At 41.8% G+C, this 20,468-nt stretch overlaps 1 protein-coding gene across 2 annotated transcripts in view; it reads right to left on the bottom strand.

Moving 5' to 3' along the window:
- Window positions 1–20,468, bottom strand: part of ITGB8 (integrin subunit beta 8) — a 114,879-nt gene that overhangs the window by 61,267 nt on the left and 33,144 nt on the right. For both annotated transcript variants that reach the window (XM_020993267.2, XM_020993268.2), the window contains exons 2-3: window positions 19,997–20,082; window positions 4,997–5,171 (exon numbers count right to left, since the gene is read on the bottom strand). In XM_020993267.2, coding sequence (XP_020848926.1) covers window positions 4,997–5,171; window positions 19,997–20,082 — 261 coding nt within the window. The remainder of the gene's footprint in view (window positions 1–4,996; window positions 5,172–19,996; window positions 20,083–20,468) is intronic.

Genomic DNA, 20,468 nt, shown 5'->3' with positions numbered 1-20,468 from the left:
GCATCCATGATGACACAAGGGCAAACCTACTATAATATTTCTAGGAATTTAAAATAGTCTGCTTCCTGTGGGGGGCTATCTAGAGACTATTCAGCCATCATCACCAATCAACTCTTGTTTTCAGTACATGAACAGTTGGGAGAGTGTTAGCTTATCAGAATGTTGAAGCTGTCAACAAACAAAGCCCTGAGGAAAAAGGACACAGGTTAGGAATGCTGTGATGGATGAGAAGGAAACTTTGGGAGCACCAGGAGGCAGGGTGGAGAAATGAAATCAATACTTCCCTAAATTCATGTGGGGATCTGGCTGCATCTCTGTTATTCCCAGTCTGTCTGGGGCCAAAGGAAGCCAAATATAATCCAGTTGCGATGAGTGATGAGCAGCTGTTTTGTGTTAACATTGTCTGAGACTGGGAACTTCAGCAAAAGAAGCCTCAAGGAGCAGGTGGCTCCCTGGGTAAGGCTTGATGAGAGACTCAGGTCTGCCTACTAATGCTGCCTAAGAGTCAAAGAAGTCTGTGAGTATAAGTGAACGGATCTGTGATTTTGTAACTCTGGGGGACTTCCTGGAGTGGGAAGTCCCTATGCCGATGCAGATTGCACAGCAGGGTGGAACCCATGGCTGTGGTTTAGATAAATCTTAGAGAGTTCCTTGAGGCACCATGTTTAGTCACATAGTCAGTACGTGTCAGAGGTGGGAAGTGAACATGGGTCATCCAGAGTTTAAGACCAATAACTTTTCCTCTATCCTATGATTTCTCTACTTTAGATTAGACAGATGAGAAAAGAGATCCTGCATGAGTTGGTGGAGATTAGCATATGGCCTGGTAATAAATGACCTCTATAATCTAATTGTCTGGATAATCAGTCTACTTGCTAGAGCCCTAGAGGAGCAGATAAGGTCAATCAAACAATAAGTATTGATTAACTGCCTACTATGTGTCAGGCACTGTGCTAAGTGCTGGAGACATAAAAAGTGGCAAAGATAATCCCTGCCCTCAAGGAGCTCACAATCTAACAGGAGTGACAGAAAGCAAACAAATATGTACAAATAAGATATACACACAATAAACAGGAAATAATTAACAGAGGGAAGGCATTGGGATTAAGAAGGGGTGAAGAAGGCTCCCTGTAGAAGATGAAATTTTAGTCAGGACTAAAAGGAGTCCAGGGAGGTCAGTGGTTGAAGCAGAGAAGGGAGGGCATTCCAGGCATGAGGAGAGTCAGAGACAATGCCCGGAGCCCAGAGATGGAGTGACTTGTTTGTGGAGCAGCCAGGAGGCCACCGTCACTGGATTGAAGGAGGTAGTAGATAAGAAAGCTGGGGGAGGCAAACTGCCGAAAGTCTAGACACAGAAGAAAAGACAATAGTTGAGAAGATGAATTTCTGTGAGTAGAATATAGCTCTCGAGGTCTTAATGTTTGCTGTGGCATAGCCCCCTTGGCAATTTGGTGAAAAGTGTGATGCCCCTTAACACAAGCATGTTTTGAAACAACTAAGGTTAATGTTAAATTTTAGATAGTAGGTAATGAAAATGAAGATGTAATTTTTTCCCCTTCAAGTTCATAGACTCCCTGAAATCTACTCACAGAAAATTCTTGGGGGTCCATGTACTCCAGGTTAAGAACCCTTGACCTAGAGGTTGCCACTGAGTCGTGATTCATGTGGCTAAGGCATGCCTGAGGAAATTCGTTTCTATGGAACCAATTTATCAAGAGATTTGGGGTGCTAAAAGAATTCTCCTGGCCTTAAGGTGAAGGGGAAATATTTAGGAAGGATGTGAGGATATGAAGGGTAGTAGATGGGGTGTGTGTGTGTGTGTGTGTGTGTGTGTGGTGTGTGTGTGTGTGTGTGTGTAATAAGATAGGACTGGGAGAAATAGAAGAAAGAATGAAGATGGGCAAAGATGGTATAGACAAAAAAGGAGGAATGCAGTCCAGTTCTCTTCCACAACTATTTAAACAAAAATTGAGGAAGAATTTAATAGTAAAGAGGGATCAGGAAACCACAATGGATCATTCTTCCACCCCAGGCCAGCATAGGGAGACAGCCAGAGGCCTGCAGCAACTGAGCAGCAGTTCCAGCTAGGAAGGCATGAGAGGAGCCTGGCAGCACCAGGACTGGGCTGAGCCCTGTGCCTGTGTATCATGAGAAAGAGAGGTCATGGTCAGGATGAACAGAAGACAATTATGCTGCTCTGACCTAATGCAGACCAAGACTGGAACCTGCAGATGAATACCAGGGCAAGGAATGGAATCCCTGATAGAGCATGGAGCAGGGACAAGAGCAAACCTGCACTTATGTCATTCAGACCTTAGAGCAGCCCCTCAGATTCAATCCATAGACCCGAGTTAGGGCCAGCAGCTGAGTAACTAGTGTAGTGAGCTCACACCAGCAGTTCTGTTGCTCTGAACTTAAAGAGCCTTCCAGAGAGCTGAAAGGGATTGGAATTAGCCACTGTCAACTGGAGATCCAACCCAGGGCAAGCTTGTAGGTGTATCACCCACATCCATACCTAGGACTCAGAGACTACAAAGCTAAGAGCAGGAAGGGAGAGATCATGCTTTGCCCTATATTAGACATGTAGTCTGTGTTGAAAGTTTGCAGTTCCCTGGTTTGAGGTCCCCCTAATATTCTTGAAGAATGTGGCAGTCAATACCCAGAGAAACCTTCCAGAAAAAACTAGAGAATACAGATCAAGGTCAAGTAAGGCCCAGGCATTCCATAAATACACAAAGTCTAGCCCCTACATAAAGTCTCAATTCAGGAATTAAAGCTAGAAGAGTCAGCAAACAAAAAAGATACCCGTGATGAAGAATTATTATTGTCCAAAGACACCAAAGACAGGAACTGACAAGAGAACAACCCCAAATCATCTATAAGCAGAGCCTCAGAGAAAAATACAAGTTGGCCACAAGCGAAAACAGAATTCCTGGAAGAAATCAAGCAAGAGTTAAAAATTCATATTATAAATCAAATTCAACTTCAAAGGATAGAAGTAGAGAAGAAATGAGAGCACCAGGGTAAAGATTTTGAAGAATTAATAATTTAGTATATGAGGTACTTAGCCAAATAAGAAATGCCTAAAAAGCAAGAATGACTCAAACACAAATTAATAATTTTATGAAATAAGAAATAGGCAAATAAAGCTAAAAGACTAAAAAAAGAATAAAATACAAGCTTCCTCATTTCAAAACAACTAATGTGGAGAATTGTAGGATGACCTGAAAGATGTGATCAGAAAAAGAGTTTGTATATCATATGTCATAGACCTATTAGAAACAAAGAGTAAAGTAAAAATATGAAGAATCCATCATTCTCTTTCTTAAAAAAATGAAAATTCCCAGGAATATAATAACTAAAATTCATAGCTTCTAGTTTAAAGGGGGGAAAAGTTAGAAGCATGCATAAAGAACTCAAGTACTGAGGAGCCACAGTCCAGATCACACAACGTCTAGAAGCTACCATTACAGAGGAGAGGAGAGATTGGAATATGATATTCCAAAAGACATATTACACACACACACATACACACACACACACACATCTGCAATCAAGAACAACCAACCCAGAAGAAATGAGTATTATCCTACAGTGGATAAAATGAGTTTCTAATAAAATGGAGGACTTCCAAGCATTTATAATTTAAAAAAAAAGACTAGCACTGACAAGAAACTTAAAATGCAAATACAGGCATCAAGAGAAACATAAAAAAGGTCAATACATTGGTGTAATTAGAAGAGACTATAGAGGATGAAGTTATATATTCTAATGGGGGGAGAAGAAATAGGTGTTCCCTAAGAGTCGTAAAGTCCTGAAGGCTCTTAAAGACAAAGTTACAGGAGTGAATTTGTTAAGCTCTTAAAAGAAGAAATGAAAGAGAGGGGGAAAAGAATAAATTAGAGAAAAAGAGGAAAGTGTAGCATGGGGAAATTTTCCCACATAATCAGGGTGCTAAAGTGGAAGACCATACAACCAAAGAAGAGAAGGTGAGGGGAACAGCTGGCTTTTCAGCCTCTCTTTTATCTGAACTAGTCGAAAGAGAACAGAACACACATATACATCCATAACCACACTCACAAAGAATTTAATACAGATGAATGAATGGAGTCAAGCTTAACACTGACCTATGTCCCTGTAAAGTACACACCTCCCGTTATCCCCCTACACACACAGGCAAGACATGTGTATATAATATTACACATGTATTAACATAAACACACATATAGGCAAGGTGAAGTAACAGTCCTAGGGTCACAAAGTTCAGACATATCTGAGACAAGATTTGACTTTGTCTTCCTCCAAGTCCAGACCTCTTTCCATATGCTCCCTGGCTGTGGAAGGAACATTCATATGGACTTCAAAGTGCACTTTGTCCCCCAGAATTACTTTGCATTTACTTGCTGAATATCTTGTATTTACTTCTCTGCCTGCCCATTGTTTTGCCTGATAGAAGGTAAGATCCTTTGGGTCTGGGACTGTTTGGTTTTGATCTTTACCTCCCCAGCACCTACCGTAGAGCTGAGTATAAAGTGGTCCCTAACGAATATTTGCTGAATGCAATAGGTCATTCCCAGGTGTCAGCCAAAGCCTTCCCAACCATGCCCACAATAATCCCTGCTCACAATTTGGCATTTAGTATATTTGGACTCCTCTTCTCCATAACCATTTATATATATGTCGTTTCCCTATCCAACTAGAATGTAAGCTCCTTCAGGGATAGAGACAGACATTCTCCCATTCTTATCCCCCATTGGCTGCTATCAAATCCACTATGATGACCGAGAATGTTAGAACTGGAGGAGATCAGGGCTACTTCAATCTGGTCACATATGAGCACAGTGCAGACCAGAGAGGTGAATTAACTTGCCCAAGGTCACACAGCCAATTACTGGCAGAGCCTGGATTAGAGGCCATTTCTCCTCACCACTAAATCAATACCAAACCAAGAAGAATCCAATGAATACAATCAGAGGAACAGTTTAAATCAGCAAACCTGGTCGCAGTTGGATGAGCACCTCCCCAGGGCTGACTTGAGTGTTCATTTCACTTCCTGTGGGTATCGTCACACCAACCGAAGGAGATTCTATAAAATCGGACAAGCAGCCTTTGCTTACTAAGTTGGAAACCATGTCACAACGTTCATTCGCTGCTGCTCCAGCCATGAAATCCTGTTAAGAAGCAAAAGTACTGGTGGTTTGAAGGCATGCAACATCTGTTTGACTCAAAGAAATCCAGATTAGTGTTTCAAGAAATGGGATCAAGATATATAACACCTGGGGGGATACAAATGGCCAGAGAATTTAATTTACTTTAATTTAATTCTATCCAATTCAGTTCAACAAACAATGTGCCAGACACTTTGACAAAAATGAAAGAGTCTCTGTCCTCAATGAGATTACATTCTGTAAGGAGCCCACAGTGGGCATACATGGTCAAGAAAAAATGGCCACCTCATCATAAATAGTGCTTATATTAATGGTCATTTCCAAATTTTTGAAAAGAAGGTAAATTAGGAATTAGGTACAAAATGAAAGAACAAGGAATACTTACTGAGTTTAATTGAATTGGAACATTCTGAATAAGCCATATTTGTAAGAAATAGTACTAGGTATAGCAAATACTGTTAACTAATCATAGTAGAAAATCGCCTTGGTAATGCTTCCTGAATAATGGCCTGGGGAAAGAAATGTAACCAGAGTGGAACATTTGTTCATTCCAAATATGAAACTGAATTTGCAGAGAAGCCAACTGGTCATTTATTACAGATCATGGCGTTAGAATACTCTATCAGAAAGCAGGCACCAATCCAAACTGAAAAAGTAAGAGGCAGCATGATGTAGGGCAAAGCCCAGTGAGCTTAGAGTCAGAAGGACTCAATTCTAGGTCTATCCAGTTAGCTCTGGGGCTTGGCTCATTCTCACCTCTTTGCAAATTTATTTCTTCACATATGAAATAATGGTTAAGATTATATAAAGTCTAAGGTCCCATCTAGCTCTAAGATTAGAGGCCTGAAGTGTTGACATATATAAATAATAATGATAATGATAGTTGACATTTATTTAGCACTTTAAAGTTATAAAGTGATACATATATATATGCATACATACATATATATTACATGCATAAAGTATGTATAAATACATACATGTGTATATGCTTTATTATATCTATCTATCTAGTGAGAGAGAAAGAGAGAGCTAGAGTAAGAGAGAGCGAGAGTGAGAGAGAGAGAGAGAGAGAGAGAAAGAGAGAGCTAGAGTAAGAGAGAGCGAGAGTGAGAGAGAGAGAGAGAGAGAGAGAAAGAGAGAGAGAGAGAGAGAGAGAGAGAGAGAGAGAGAGAGAGAGAGAGAGAGAGAGTCATTACTACTCAGGGACTTGCAGAGGAAAATTCTCTATATATTCATATTTGTATAGAAATATATCATATACATGACACATATATTATATACACACAGACATAGAGATAGATATCTCTGTCTCTACAATCAAATCTGTGCCTTATGAGAAGTCTGCAAAGCTGACATTACAGATATCATTACCCCCTTTAAATAGATGAAGAACTGAAAAATCAATCGCCAAGCATTTATGAAGCACTTTTTATGAGTCACTCAGGAAGATGCGAGTTCAAATCTGGCCTCAGACACTTAATAGATGTGTGACCTTGTTTGCCTCAGAGGCAGCTAGGTGGCTTAGTGGATAGAGTGCTGGGCCTGGAGTCAGGAAAACCTAAATTCAAATCTAGTCTCTGATACATGCTAGCTGTGTGACCCTGGGCAAGTCACTTAACCAGTGTTTGCCTTAATCTGATGGAGAAGGAAATGGCAAACCACTCCAGTGTCATTGCCAAGAAAACCCCATGGACAGTTTTGGAGAGCTGGACACTGGAGTAATGATGTGTCAGGCACTGTGCTGGGAATACAAATACAAGCAAAATGAAAGACAAGTCCCTGGTCTCAAGGAGCTTACATCCTAAAAAGGGAAGACAATTCAGAAAAAGGAGCTGAACAGCAGAGGGGAGGGGAAGTAAGTAGAGTCCAAAAGGAGTGAAGAAATGAGCATGACTGGCCTGGACACTTAAAATGGTGGGTTCTAGAGGATCCGATCAATCCAAGGAAGGGGCCACTATAGTGGAGTGATTTTGAAGGGGGAGAAGTCTGGGGCGGAGTGAGTGAAGGTCCACGGTGTAGGGTCCTAAGGTTGCTATGGTATGGTGAAGAAAGAAGTTGGGAGAGTCATAAAGCAGAGCCCAGGGCCAATGAGTGCACCATGATGGGTCTGCATGCAAGTCCTGTTGAATGTCTAGCACCTTAGCTATCAGCTCAAGTTGAATTTCTGAAATGAAGCTCTCTTAAATTCTTGAACTCAATTTCCTGATCTCAGTTGCCTCATCTGCAAAATGGGGATAAAATGCCTATTGTGCCTACCCTGTAGCACTGAGGGGAGGCTCAAATGAGCTACAGTACCAAAGGGAGCATTGGCTTTGCAGTTAAGGGTTGTGGGTGTGAAGCCTCCTTTGGTGACTTAGTAGTAACCAGGGAGACTCTGGCCAAATTACTTAACCTTCTGTGCCTCAGTTTCTCCATATATAATGAAAAGTAGAATAGGTTGGAATGGTTTTGGAGGTGGACAATTAGGAAAAGGTTTGGCTCTCTGCTCGAACTTAAATCCTGGGTGTTCCAGCTAAATCCTGGCTTCCCCCATTCCCCTTTTCTCTGTCTGAGTACACAGCACAAGAATTTATGTCTGACCAGGGTTCTCTCTAGAAGACAAACCCAGGATCGAAGAAATGGATAAAAGAAGTGAGAAAAGAACATGCCAGTGTTTGTTACTGGACAGCCATGACGAGGGGAAGTTGGTGAAATAATCGACATTTTGGAAGTTTTCTCAGGCTTCAAAGAGCTCCTTACAATGGGCACTTCAGTCCAATTCTTTGCCCAAGGTGCCTGCAGAGAGCTAATGGCCAGCTCGGTCTCTCCCTTCCCTCCTTCCTCTTTTTTTCTTTACTGTTGCCCTGGTGCCATCCCTCATCTCCAGCTTAGCCCATTAAGTCTGAGTGTATCTGAGGAATCCTACCCACTGATAATGCTTCTGAGCTAATTCTTCCAGCCTGTTCTGTCATATGCCATTAAAAATGTTTGTGCAAATATTTTACTTTAAAACATTTTTCTTATTCACTTATTTTTGTATTAATTTTTTTTTTATTTTACAAAGCGTTTATTTTTTTCTACCTTTTTCCCACTGGAAAAAAAAAGAAAAAAATGAATAGGAAACCAAAACAAATTATAACAAGTTAGCATAATCAAGCAAAACAAACTCCATTATTGGCTGGGTCCAAGAATGAGTGTCTCATGATGTGGCTTGAGTCCATCACTTCTTTCTGTCAGGAGGTGGAGCAAACTTCATGCTCAGTCCTCTATAATCATAATTTATTATTGCATTTATAAGAGTTCTTAAGTCTTTCAAAATTTTAATTTTAATAATTTTGTTCTTATAGGGTGAATAATTCTGATTCTGCTCACTTCATTCGGTATAATTTCATTATGAATCTTCCCGAGTTCCCCTGAAATTGTCTTTATTTCTTACAGTACAAAAGTATTTCATTGCATTCATTTACAATAATTTGTCCAACAATTCCTCAATGGATGGGCATACCCTTAATTTCAAATTCTTTGCCACTATAAAAAGAGCTGATATAAATATTCTTCATATATCTGGGTCCTTTTCCTCTCTCTTTGATGTCTTTGGGACATAGGCCTAATGGAGGTTGTGATTAGGAGAAAGAAATGCACACTAAATGTGACTTTTGGGACAAAGTCCCAAATTGCTTTATAGAATGGCTGAACCTCCTCACAGCTCCATCATCAGTGCATTAAGGTGCCTCCTTCCCCTACAGCCCTTGAAATATTTATCATCTTCCATTTTTGTCAACTTTGCTAATCTAATGGGTGTGAGGTAATACCTGAGAGTTCCTTTCACTAACATTTCTCTAGTAATTAGTGATTTGCAGTATTCTTTCAAGTGGCTAGAAATTGCTTAGATCTCTTCCCATGAGAACTGTTTGCTAATATCCTTTAACCATTTATTAATTGTGGAACAACTCTTTGTTTATTTATTTCAAAGCTCCTAAGCATGACTTGAGTCCACTTTCTTGGTCAAAGATTGTCAGGAATATCACTCACAGGGCTGAGAGGAATCCTTGCCCCTCTAAATCACAAGATCCAGAATGACAGCCAGTTCTCAAAGTGTTCTTACAAAGTGATTTCATTAGATTGCCTTTAAGGTTCCTTGCTGTTCTAAATCCAAGATGACATATGTATGTTTATATGTATATAGAGGCTGTGTATCTGTATGTATCCCCACATGTACATATTGTGTGTATATCTACATATCACTTTGCAAGCTTTAAAGAACTATATAAATGCCAGTTGTAATAATTCCTGTTATTGTTATTATTTTATTCCTTGCCACCATCATCAGACCTGATAACTCATAAATGCCTAAGGATAGGCACTGCCTCAGAAAATCCCCTTTATTATTAATCATATCACATCCAAGTATACTGTCTAAGGCACTGGCTGGATCACCCATCCTAAAGTGGGACAGAATGCCAAAGTATGGCGGATAGCCAAACAAACCCCAGAGGAATTTGAAACATATGAACAAATCATCAAGATCATTTTGGGCCCAGAATTACAATTGAATGTGACACAACCTCCTCCCCTACCCCCAACACACATCTTTCTCTTGGAAAAAAACAAGTAAATCAACAAATAAATCAACTTACCAAACTTCACACATTTTTTCTCCAGTTCTGATGACATGGAGTAGAAAGTACATTGCACTTTGAGTCAAAGGACCTAGGTTCAAATCCTAGCTTTGCTCTATTCTACTTGTGTGACCTTAGGCAAGTCATTTCAACTCTACAGATCTCAGTTTCCTCCCCTGTTAAGTGAGAGGCTGAGTAGATAATCTGTGAGGTCCCTTCTAGCTCTAGAAGTATGATCTGATGTGCCGTGAAGTAATTATGGAGGGAACTGGAAGCTCTGAGTTTATATTTCAGCTGAGGACTCTCCAGGTTATGGTAGGCACAGGATGCCACCATCATTGGGGCACTAGAAATCTTGTGGTTTGGGGCAGGAACTATATTCACTTGCAGCTGAATAGCATTTGAGTGATTCTTGTCAAATGCACGTCAGAGAGTTGAGCATCAAGAGAAGTCAAAAAAAAAGATAGATTGAAAGGGATATTTTCTCTTGATACTGGTACTAAGTGAACTGGCCAACTGGAGATGTTTTCAGGTAAACTACAAGTCTTTATCAAATCCTCAGCCTCCCCTCATGCAGCACTGGGCTCTTTCCTCCTTCTGGTCTCTCTTCCACTTCAGTGTCTGAGCCATTACTCTCCTCTGGTTCTCCTCCAATCTGTCTGACCACTTGTCCAGAATCTCCTCTAATGCCCTGAGATTTTTGCACCCCCAAGTCACTGGCCTGCATTTGCCTCTTTCTGCATTCTCTCTCTTAGTGATCTCATCTTTTCCCATGGGGTCAGTGATTGCTTTACTTTAGATTGCTCTGAGTGCCTAGCCCAGATTTCTGCCCTGGCTAAAATGCTTCATTTCCATCTCCCTCCTGGATACCTCCTGCCAGCAGTTTGACCCTAATCTATGAAAAACAACTTATCATCCCCCCACAAATATCTTCCCTCTCCACCCCATTTTCCTATTTCTCTTGCTTCCATTTCTATTCTCCCAGTGACTCAAGGCTGAAACCTAGTCTTCTATACTTTATACTTCCTTCCCCTCCTTCCCCCTGCAACAATCAGGTGCCAAGGCTTATCAATTTTCTCTCCTCACAGTCTCTGGCCCCCACTTCCCCTTTTCACTCCCACATCACCACTGTAGAACAGATCCTCATCACAAAAACTACTATAATAGCCTCTTAATTGTCCTCCTTGCCTCCAGGCTCTGCCCTCCACAAGACTACCCAAAAAATCCTCTTAATGTACAAGCCCCACCATCTTCACCTTCTGCTAATCATCGTCAGAGGTTCCAGATTAAATAGAGGATGAAGCAAAACCAGTCCTTAGCCTGTCCCCTCTAAAATGACCTTTCATCAACCCATATTTACCTATTCGTGTTCAGGTCCTCTGCCCCATTAGAGCATGAGTTCCTTGAGAGGAGGGACTGGTTTTGCTTTTTCTTTTTATCCCTGGAGGTTGGCACAGGACCTGGCATATAGTAGGTGCTTAACAAATTCTTATTGAATAACTGATTGATTGTCATTTACAACTACAAACTTTGTTTCCCAGTCTATTTCGCATGATTTCCCTTCACCCATTATCTATTTTCACTTTGTTACAACTAACTGGCCCCGATCCTGTCCTTTTCTCTATAGTTTCCATGCATTCTTTAAGCTCATTCTCCTGTTCCCTCTCCTCTTTTCTCTCTTTCTCAATTCTGGTCTTTTTTCAAGGTTCAAATCAGATGCCACCTCCTTTGGGATGTCTTCCCTGATGACTTCAGATCAAAGTGACCCAGATGGCATCAAATTTTTCTGTAGTTCTTGTTTTGATCTTTTTTTATGTTAGGAGGAGTGGTAGCTAGAGCACAGGGCCTTCAGCCAAGGAGATTGGGGTTTGAATCCTGCCTCAGACATGAGCTGTGTGATTATAGGTAAGAAAATTTTACCTCTCAGTTTATTCACCTGTGAAATGGTTATAATAATCCTTGTACTGTCCACTTCCTGGGACCATTGTAAGAAAAGTGCTTAGAAACTGTACAGTGCTGTAGAAATGAGAGATAAATGTGGATAATAAGAGCCCCTCCCTCCAGGATCATTGTGAAGATCAAATAACACAATAATTGTAAGACGCTTACCACAGTGCCTGGTGCACAGTAGGCACTAGATAACTGCTAGCTATTGTTACTGTTGTTTATTCTTATTACTATTATTGTTACCGATTCCCTTGTATCACCTTTATAATGTGTTCTCACTATTGTAGTCTCGCTATTCTTTTTTTTTTTAATGCCTCCGCAGGTACATCTCATTCACATAGACTCCTCTCCTATCCAGTGAACTTTCCCTTAGAACAAAGAATTTCTTTCAGAAAGTTCCACAAAACCAAGTAACAGCAGATGCACCCTTCTGTATCCATAGTCCCCCACTTCTTCAATGTAAGGTCCCCATTAGGTTGTATGTATGCTCACTGCAGGCAAGGCCTACCTACCTCACTGCTCTCAAAGGCAACTAGATGGTACAGTGGAGAGAGAACTGGACCCGGAGTCAGGAAGACCTGAGTTCAAATCTAGCTCCAGACACTTACCAGATGTGTAAATTTAGGCAAGTCATTCAACTCCTGCCTCAGTTTCCTCAACTGTAAAATGGGGACAGTACAGTAATAGCCCTTCCCTCCCAGGGTTGTTGTGAAGATCAAATGAGATGATGCTTGTAAAGTGCCTGACACATAGTAGGCACTATATAAATATCATCACCATCATCATCATCATCATCACTATCAAAGACCTTAGAAATATGAATTATTATTACTACGTCTGTCTCAGGCTTGCGTTAAGTTCCCAAGCTGAAAAACCTTTGAGTCCCAGCCTCTGGGTGTTGTCTGATGACCAGTCTATCAAAGAGAGGAGGGTAGCCAGCTCACCATCAGAAGGTTAACCACCAGGAAAATTGGTTTATTTTTAGCTTTAGAATTGATAAAATCACCTACTAAGGCACAGAAGAAGGTGAACCCTGGAGTGCTTGTCCTCACATGTAAGAAGTGACAGATCTTTTGAGGTAAGAGAAACTAGCTTTTTATAGAAACGTAAATAGTTTTCTTCTAAATAAATGAAGAGTCTTTGATTTCAGAGATGTTTTGCTCAAGAGCAAAATGCAACCCATCTTCCTTGTTCAAGTTCCCTAAGGCTCAGTATCTTCCCAGAATCACAAATTTCCAAAGACAGAAGCAACCTCCATAAGCACCCAGTCTTATCTGGTACAAGAGACAAGGGCCCCTAGCTCCAGAAGGCAGGACCTGAGTTCTCATCTTGCCTTTGATGTTTACTGCCTGAATGACTTTGGGCACATCCCTTAAGCACCCAAGGGTTAGGTGACTTGACTTCTGAGACCTACCTGGAAAAGAAAGAAAGAAAATTGTCCACATGCTGGACAATTCTGATGTCATACTCACTTGCCTAAATAGCTCCAATGATATTGAACTCAGTTTCTGAGTTCTGAAGTAGTTTATTCCAATTAAAGACAGCCCTAAATGTTAAGAGGTTTTTCCTAATATTAAGTATAAACTTCTCCCCATGCCTCCCAAGACCCTTGTGCCCTGGGGACAAACATACATTTCCTTCTTTTTCCACAAGAGAGCCCTTCAAATATGTGGAAATATCATGACTCTCCCTGCCCCCATAGTTTTCTCTTCTTTGGACTAAACAGCCCTGTTCCTTTAACCGTTCCTCAGAAGGCATGAACGTGAGACCCAATCCCATGCTGGCTCCACTACTTTTGGTTGTCCTCAAACTTATTCTTGTCCTTCCTTAAATAGAATGCTCAGAACTGGAAAAAAAAATACTCTAATATGGTTGCTATCATCTGACCAGGGTAGAACATAGCCTCCAGCCAGTCACCTCTTGATTCTTGGAAAAAGAAGGTGAGACACTTGTCCAGGGTCCTAAAGCTCATAAGCATCAGAGCCTGGATTTGAGTACCAACCTTCTGGTCTCTAGAACAGCAGCCTTCCACCCACCACAGCACATCCCCCCTCTACATTAGTGTTTAGAGTGGGAACTTTTCCCAGCACCACAATAACCACAACCACCACCACGAAACAAAAACAAGTTGTGCCAATTCAGAAAGAATCAAATAAACGATATCTTCCCCATCTGAGAGCAGAATAATTCACATTTTGCAGGTGACGATGGCCATCAGCTGACCTTAGACAGAGTTCCTGTCATTTCAGTGTTTTCCCCCTTCCCTTCTCATCACTCTCCACATGACAGGAATAGAGAGATTACACAGAGTGAGCACTGCCTGCCATTCAGCCCTCCTTTATTCTGGGGCTGTTCAGGGGATTCCCCTCACAGAGCTGCAGAATTGTGCACTGTCATAGCAGCCACTAGTGTGTCCAAGGTGTCCGATCTGAGCGCCATCTCAATATTCCCCATTCTCTGAGAGAACTCCACCTAGCTGGGGCTTGCAGAGGAGAAGCAGGACATATGGTAAATGTTAGTCCCCACAGCATTTTTCTCTGAGGAATTGCACATGATTTGTAAACAAAATAATCTGGCATCAGATGTCCCAATGAGGTATTGTATCTGTTAGAAAAAACAACGACAACAACAAATAAACCAAACCAGATGAGGCGGGGTGAGTGCGGAATAAAGAACTCAAGGCCAGGTCTACATACCAGGAAACATCTGAATGGAAATGGGGAATTTCAGTCAAAAACAGAGGTACTCAGGCTAGAGTAACCATGACCACCTGGATTTGAAAGTTTACAGCCAGATGCTTGGTGACAAGAAGCCACCGTCTTAATTTCTTTCAGATACTTGCTAAATAACCACCAGCAAACCATCATTAAGGAAAACATCTAATCCAGCAAGCACTCCACTTACCACATTGTGCTGCCTTTCGTGTTTTAATAACTCCATTTAATAAGTATTGATTAAGCACGTTCTAAGTTTGGGGCACTATGTCAGGTGCTGGGAATGCAAAGTCAAGAAGAAGAAAAAAACCAGCCTCTGGCCTCCAAAAGCTTACATTCTGTTTGGAAGCCACAATGTAATCAGATCGGTGATGAGAGAAGGACTCAGGAGGAAAGGAACACTCACAGCTCTGGAGATCAGAAAGGGCTTCCTGTAGAAGTGGGTACCAGAGCTGAGCTTTGAATGAGCCATTCAATCAATCAATCCACAAGCATTTATGGAGATCCATTTCAAGGGAATGGATAGACAGCTCGACTGAAAGCCAAGAAGACCTGGGTTTAAGTACTGGCTTTGAAACATTTTGGCTGGGGATGCTGGGAAGATCACTTCAGCTCTTAGTGCTCTGGACACTAAACCTTCAAGCTGAAGAGAAGGTACCTATATGCACCGATAGAGACAGTTTCTTCATCTGAGAGTCACTTACATCAGTGACATCAGAGGGTCAATACTTATCCTTATCTCTAGCCATCAGGTATAATGTTAGGTACTGGGGACACAGTGGCAAAAACAAAATAATCCCTACCTTCAAGGAGCTTACATTTTAACTCAGCAGACCACAGTGCTATCTCATTGTCCTTTGAGAGTCTCACCAGGCACAATTTGGAATCGGGCCAAATGGTAAAGGCAGAAAGGACACTGGAGTGTGTTCTCATATCTCCCACAAGTGTTAGAAGTGGCATGTGGAGAACAGAACAAAAGGGCATCTCATAAAGTTATTTTAATAGCATCCCTATCTTTGCCAATTAGAATTATTCCACAAACAAAGACAGCCCTCCCAGAGGGAGGACAAGGGAATCAATAGGGAGTGGAGAAGCAAGGTAAACATATTTTCACATGGTTTCCATGTTCCACAGCTGGAATATCTTTTCAAACCTGTAATTGTATCCTTGTGCTTTAAACTAATGCTTGAAAATGACATGTGCAAGGTCCAAACACTTAGGAGATATTCAAATAAGACTGTCTCCCTCTCATCTGTGAGGGACACAGCTTCCCCTCTCCTTCTCCACTATTGTCACACCATGTATGCGTACCTGGCCTTTCAGACCCGATCATCATCACTTCTACCCATGGATACTTCCCCTACCATATTAGTGCCGCTTCTTCTGGTAAAAGGCCCTGACCCACTGCAGAAGTCTGAAGTCTTCCTATGCAGGGTAGGGGCAGGAAATTACAGAGAGAACTTCTCTCCCTATTTTCATTGACTGAGACATATGTCAAAGCTGTCATGAACAACTCTGGCTCCTGGGCTGAGCAGAAGGAAAGGGGCCTTGTAACAACTTTTTCAAACATTTAAAAGTTGAAATTCACCAGAGGAGGGGAAGCTTGCTGACAAAATCAGACACGTGGCTTCGTAGGAGAGATATTCCAAGATAACATGAGGCCACAAATGGGGAAGCTGCTGCCAGCTAGGAAGCCAGGGTAGGACCAGGTGTGGAAGGAGACTTGTCTTTCAGTTTCTTCCTTAGGTGTCCAGCACCCAGCACATAATAAGTGCTCAGTAAATTTCAGTTGACTGAGTTGGGGCACAGTCAGAGTGGAATCAAAGCATGTCATCTAGTACTTTCTGCTGTTTTTGAACCAGATCTCTGATTTATTAACTGACTGATGGATAGGGGACTCTCTCTACCTTTATAGTTTGACACTTTCTCTGTGACTCAGAATCGTACAGAGTAGCATAGAGTATTGCAGGGTTATGTATCTTCCTTACACAGCTAGCATGTGTCAGAGGATTGCAGCTAAGTAGTACAGTGGATAAAGCACTGGCCCTGGAGTCAGGAGGATCTGAGTTCAAATCCAGCCTCAGACACTACTAGCTGTGTGACCCTGGGGAAGACACTTATCCCTGTTTGCCTCAGTTTCCTCATCTATAAAATGAGAAGGAGATCGTTAACCACTATGATGTCTTTGCCAAGAAACACCAAATTGGGGTCATGAAGAGTAGGACATGACTGAAACAAATAAACAAAAAGTGTGGGTGGGATTTGAACCCAGGTCTTCCTGATTCTGTTGCTGGCTCTATCTCTTATTCCATGTCATCCCTCTCTGGTCATTTCTTACTTTAACTAGTTACTCTTGTGAGTCACATGCTAATCTCAGTTATTTCTGAGGGCAGAAGCAATTTAAGTGTTATCAGAGCCCTAGGGCAAAGACCCAAAGGCCCTGCCCTAGTTCCATCTCTGCCATTTCTATAGCACTCATAGCTGGCTAGGAAGAAATTTGGCTGAGAACTGGAAGTTGTATCGAGTTTTCAGTCTAACTCCAAACCACTCTGGCTAAAACATACCACAGCCACAGCTGATGACCTCCTGGCACTTACAACAGCTATCCGGGAATATTATTAAAGCACTAGCCCAGGAGGCAAAAGACATGGGATTCATTAGAGTCTGGAATACTTGAAAAAGTCCTGGATTTTGAGTGGGAGAAGCTGTTGGAATCTCAGATTTGCTATGTCCTATGGGTGTGACCTCGGGTAAATCACTTCCTTTCTTGGGCCTCGTTTTCCTAACCTATTAAATAAGATGGTTGGAATAGAGCAGATGTGGTAACCTGAGAGGAACTGTGCTGCAACGGATAGAGACTTGGCCTCAAAATCAGGAAGGTTTGAGTTCAAATCCTTCCTTTGACCCTTGTGAGCCATGTGACCCTGAGCAAGTCTCTCAGCCTCTCTGGGCCTCAGTTTCTTCATCTGTAAAATGCAGAGGTTGAAGTAGCTAGCACCTGAAATTCTTTGCTGGTCTAGGTCTATGATCCAACCATCTTAGAACCATCTTATGCATTTGGTAAGATAGCTGTATCTGGTTTGGGACACTACCAACAAGCTTTTACTGTTGCCCCTGCCTCTGATTTAACTTAAAAATTCAACATGAATTCAGCACCTACTACAGGCAGTGTACTATGCCAGGCATTGAGAAAAGAAGGACAAAACCCAGCAGTTCCTGCTCCCAGTGGCATCCTACTGGAGTAGAAATGGCATAGAGAAAGGCCTCATGTGGAAGGGGGTATCTGTGAAAGAAGGAGGGAATCTATTAAAGAAAAGGGGGGATGGGTAGTCAGGTCTAGCAACAGGAGGGACAGTTTCGTAGATCTGGATTCACTTCTACCAACTCTTATGACCCTCTTCTGTGGACCATTCAAAGGGGATCCTGAGGGACAGGATCACCCCCTATGGAGGGGAATGCTGTATTGGGGAGTAGGGTTTTGGAAATGGGGGGCAGCCCTGTGGTAGTTTGGTATCTGCTGATCTGCCTGGTACCAGTTCCAGAACAAGATGTCTCTCCCAGGATAAGTTTATCACCTCTAATCTCACCAGCATGCTGCCAACTCAGGCCTTGACTGACACCATGTCCCTTAGCCTCCTTTCTCCTCTGATTGGTGAGGTGATGGTTGGACTCCTCCAGTGCCTTTCTTTATAGAAGGCAGCAACCAGACTCTAATTCTTTCTACTCTGAATCTAGTGCCTTGCCTTGTTCCAACTCCATGGAATAAGTCAGGTACCCCTGAAGTCCCCCCACCCCCACGTGGCTGCTTCCTTTTTCACATTGTCTTCCTCCCATTAGATTGGATGATCCTTGAGAGCATCTCAGAGATCAGGACTCCAAGGCTGGATATCCAAGCTCTGGTGGAAAGCCAGTGTATAGGTGGCAGAAATTGAACACAGCCCACATTTCTACAGCCCTTTAATGTTTAGAAAGCACTCTTCTTTAGCCTTGTGAGAAAGGTAGGGCAAGTATTTTTTTTTTCATCTGATATGGGAGGAGACTGAGACCCAGAGAGATTCTGTGACCTGCCTGCATCCTAGTAAGCAATTAAGTTTTAACATGATATAGTGGGGAGAGAGTGAAATTGAAAGCTGTACGACTAAGGCTTAGAACCAGCAAAGCCATTTGTTCAAAACCTGTGGGATTTGAACAAATCACTTCATCTCCTCATCTGAAAAGTGAGAGGACTCTGCTAGATCCTTGCCCAGGTCCCAGGCTCCTATGACTCAGTGCTCTCTCTTCACTGTGACCTGCTGCCTGTCTGTCAGAAGCCCTCCACTCTTTGCAAATAGCTTGAGATACACTAAAGCAGGGATTCTTAACCTGGAGCTTATGAACTTTTGTATTTTAAAAAATATAACTGTATTTCAATATAATTTCTTTTGTAATTCTATGTATTTTATTTTATTCATTTAAAACCTGATTCTAAGAAAAGGTCCATAAGCTTTACCACCAGACTGCCCAAGGAGACCATGTCACTAAAAAGCTCCAGACCTCTGATTTTGGAGTCATGTGATCTTTTACTCTTTTTACTCCTAAATCCCCACTCCCAGAGCTCTAGCAGCCATTCATGAGAGCATAAAATCAGACTGTGAATGTCTCAACAAAGGCAGAAACCCAAATCAGCAGAGGGTTTCCACAAGGCAATAACATGCTTAACAAATCTAGGCAGTCTATATCTGTGAGCTACCAATAACACACACAGATGATGGTCCCACTAGCTTAAAAGCTAAAAGACTCCATTAGAATTTGCTCCTTGGGGATTTCTGGTTGGGTGTAGACCTCAAAATTCTGCTATTTGTAATGAGTTGATTTTTGGCAGAAGACGAAATACAATTCTTGTGGCAAAATTACTATCTCTGCATACTGCTCCATCACCCAGATTGCAATCTCTCATGATAACTTACAGAACAGCTTCGTGTGTGTGTGTGTGTGTGTGTGTGTGTGTATGTGTGTGTGTGAGAGAGAGAGAGAGAGAGAGAGAGAGAGAGAGAGAGAGAGAGAGAGAGAGAGAAAGAGACAAAGAAAGAATAATTTTTTCCACCAGCCACTAAGGAAGTGATGTGCTGTGCTGTGTAATGGAGGGCAGGACTTATCTCCAAGTATTTCAAACAAAGACAAATGAAACACAATTGATAAATTAGCTTGTTGACATTTAATAAGCCTATACATGAGCATGATTCAGCTTGGAAATATAATTAAATGCTTAAAATAAATGAGGGCCGGCACGCTGTGCCAAAGTCGGCTGAGCCTACAAAAAGTGACTATCTCTGTCTGCCAATGCTGTCTATGGACCAGATGGAAAACATGAAGTGGTTTGCACTTTATTTTTAAATTACTGTAATTTTCCTAATAAAAAGGTTATGCTTTATTTTCATAAAGCCAGATAGGCTGTCTCCAATAATAAGGCCTAGGAAAATTGTCCTGATGGCCCTCTCCCTCCCTCCCTTTCTTTCCGTCGGGCACTTCCTCGACCCAGTTGACTAAGGTCATGAAGTCCAGCTTAGAAATCAGAGCACAAGCTTACCTCTTGGGCGCACCATCCGCACTCTGGGCCCAGCACCAGGCACTTGCTACACGTTGCTGCATTCGAGCTGGTACATCTGTTCTCTTCTGTAATGGAGGACAAAATAGTTGATTATTAATGAGCTCTCCTCCCTGGAATGTTCCTTACCATTTGACACCCGACAACTGACTTGAGAGAAAAATCAGCCTGGCCAATTACAAGACTTTGCAAGACAAACACAGTTTTACTGGAGAAGTCTGAGTTCATTGATTTAGAGGTAGAAGAGATTCTAGGGGTCATCTAGTTCCTTCCTCTCCCCATACACACACACACACACACACACACACACACACACACACACACACATTTTACAGATAGGGAAACTGAGGCCAAGAAAGGTTAAATGATTTTAATCAATCAACCATTCAATTCAAAAGCATTTATTATATACTAGTCATATCAAGCACCATGCTAAATACTTGGGGTATAAAGA

Source organism: Phascolarctos cinereus, unplaced genomic scaffold, assembly GCF_003287225.1.
Source record: "Phascolarctos cinereus isolate Bilbo 61053 unplaced genomic scaffold, phaCin_HiC Scaffold_1;HRSCAF=81, whole genome shotgun sequence".
NCBI lineage: Eukaryota > Metazoa > Chordata > Mammalia > Diprotodontia > Phascolarctidae > Phascolarctos > Phascolarctos cinereus.
The sequence above is the reverse complement of the archived record's forward strand: the minus strand, read 5'-3'. Positions and strand labels throughout refer to the sequence as shown.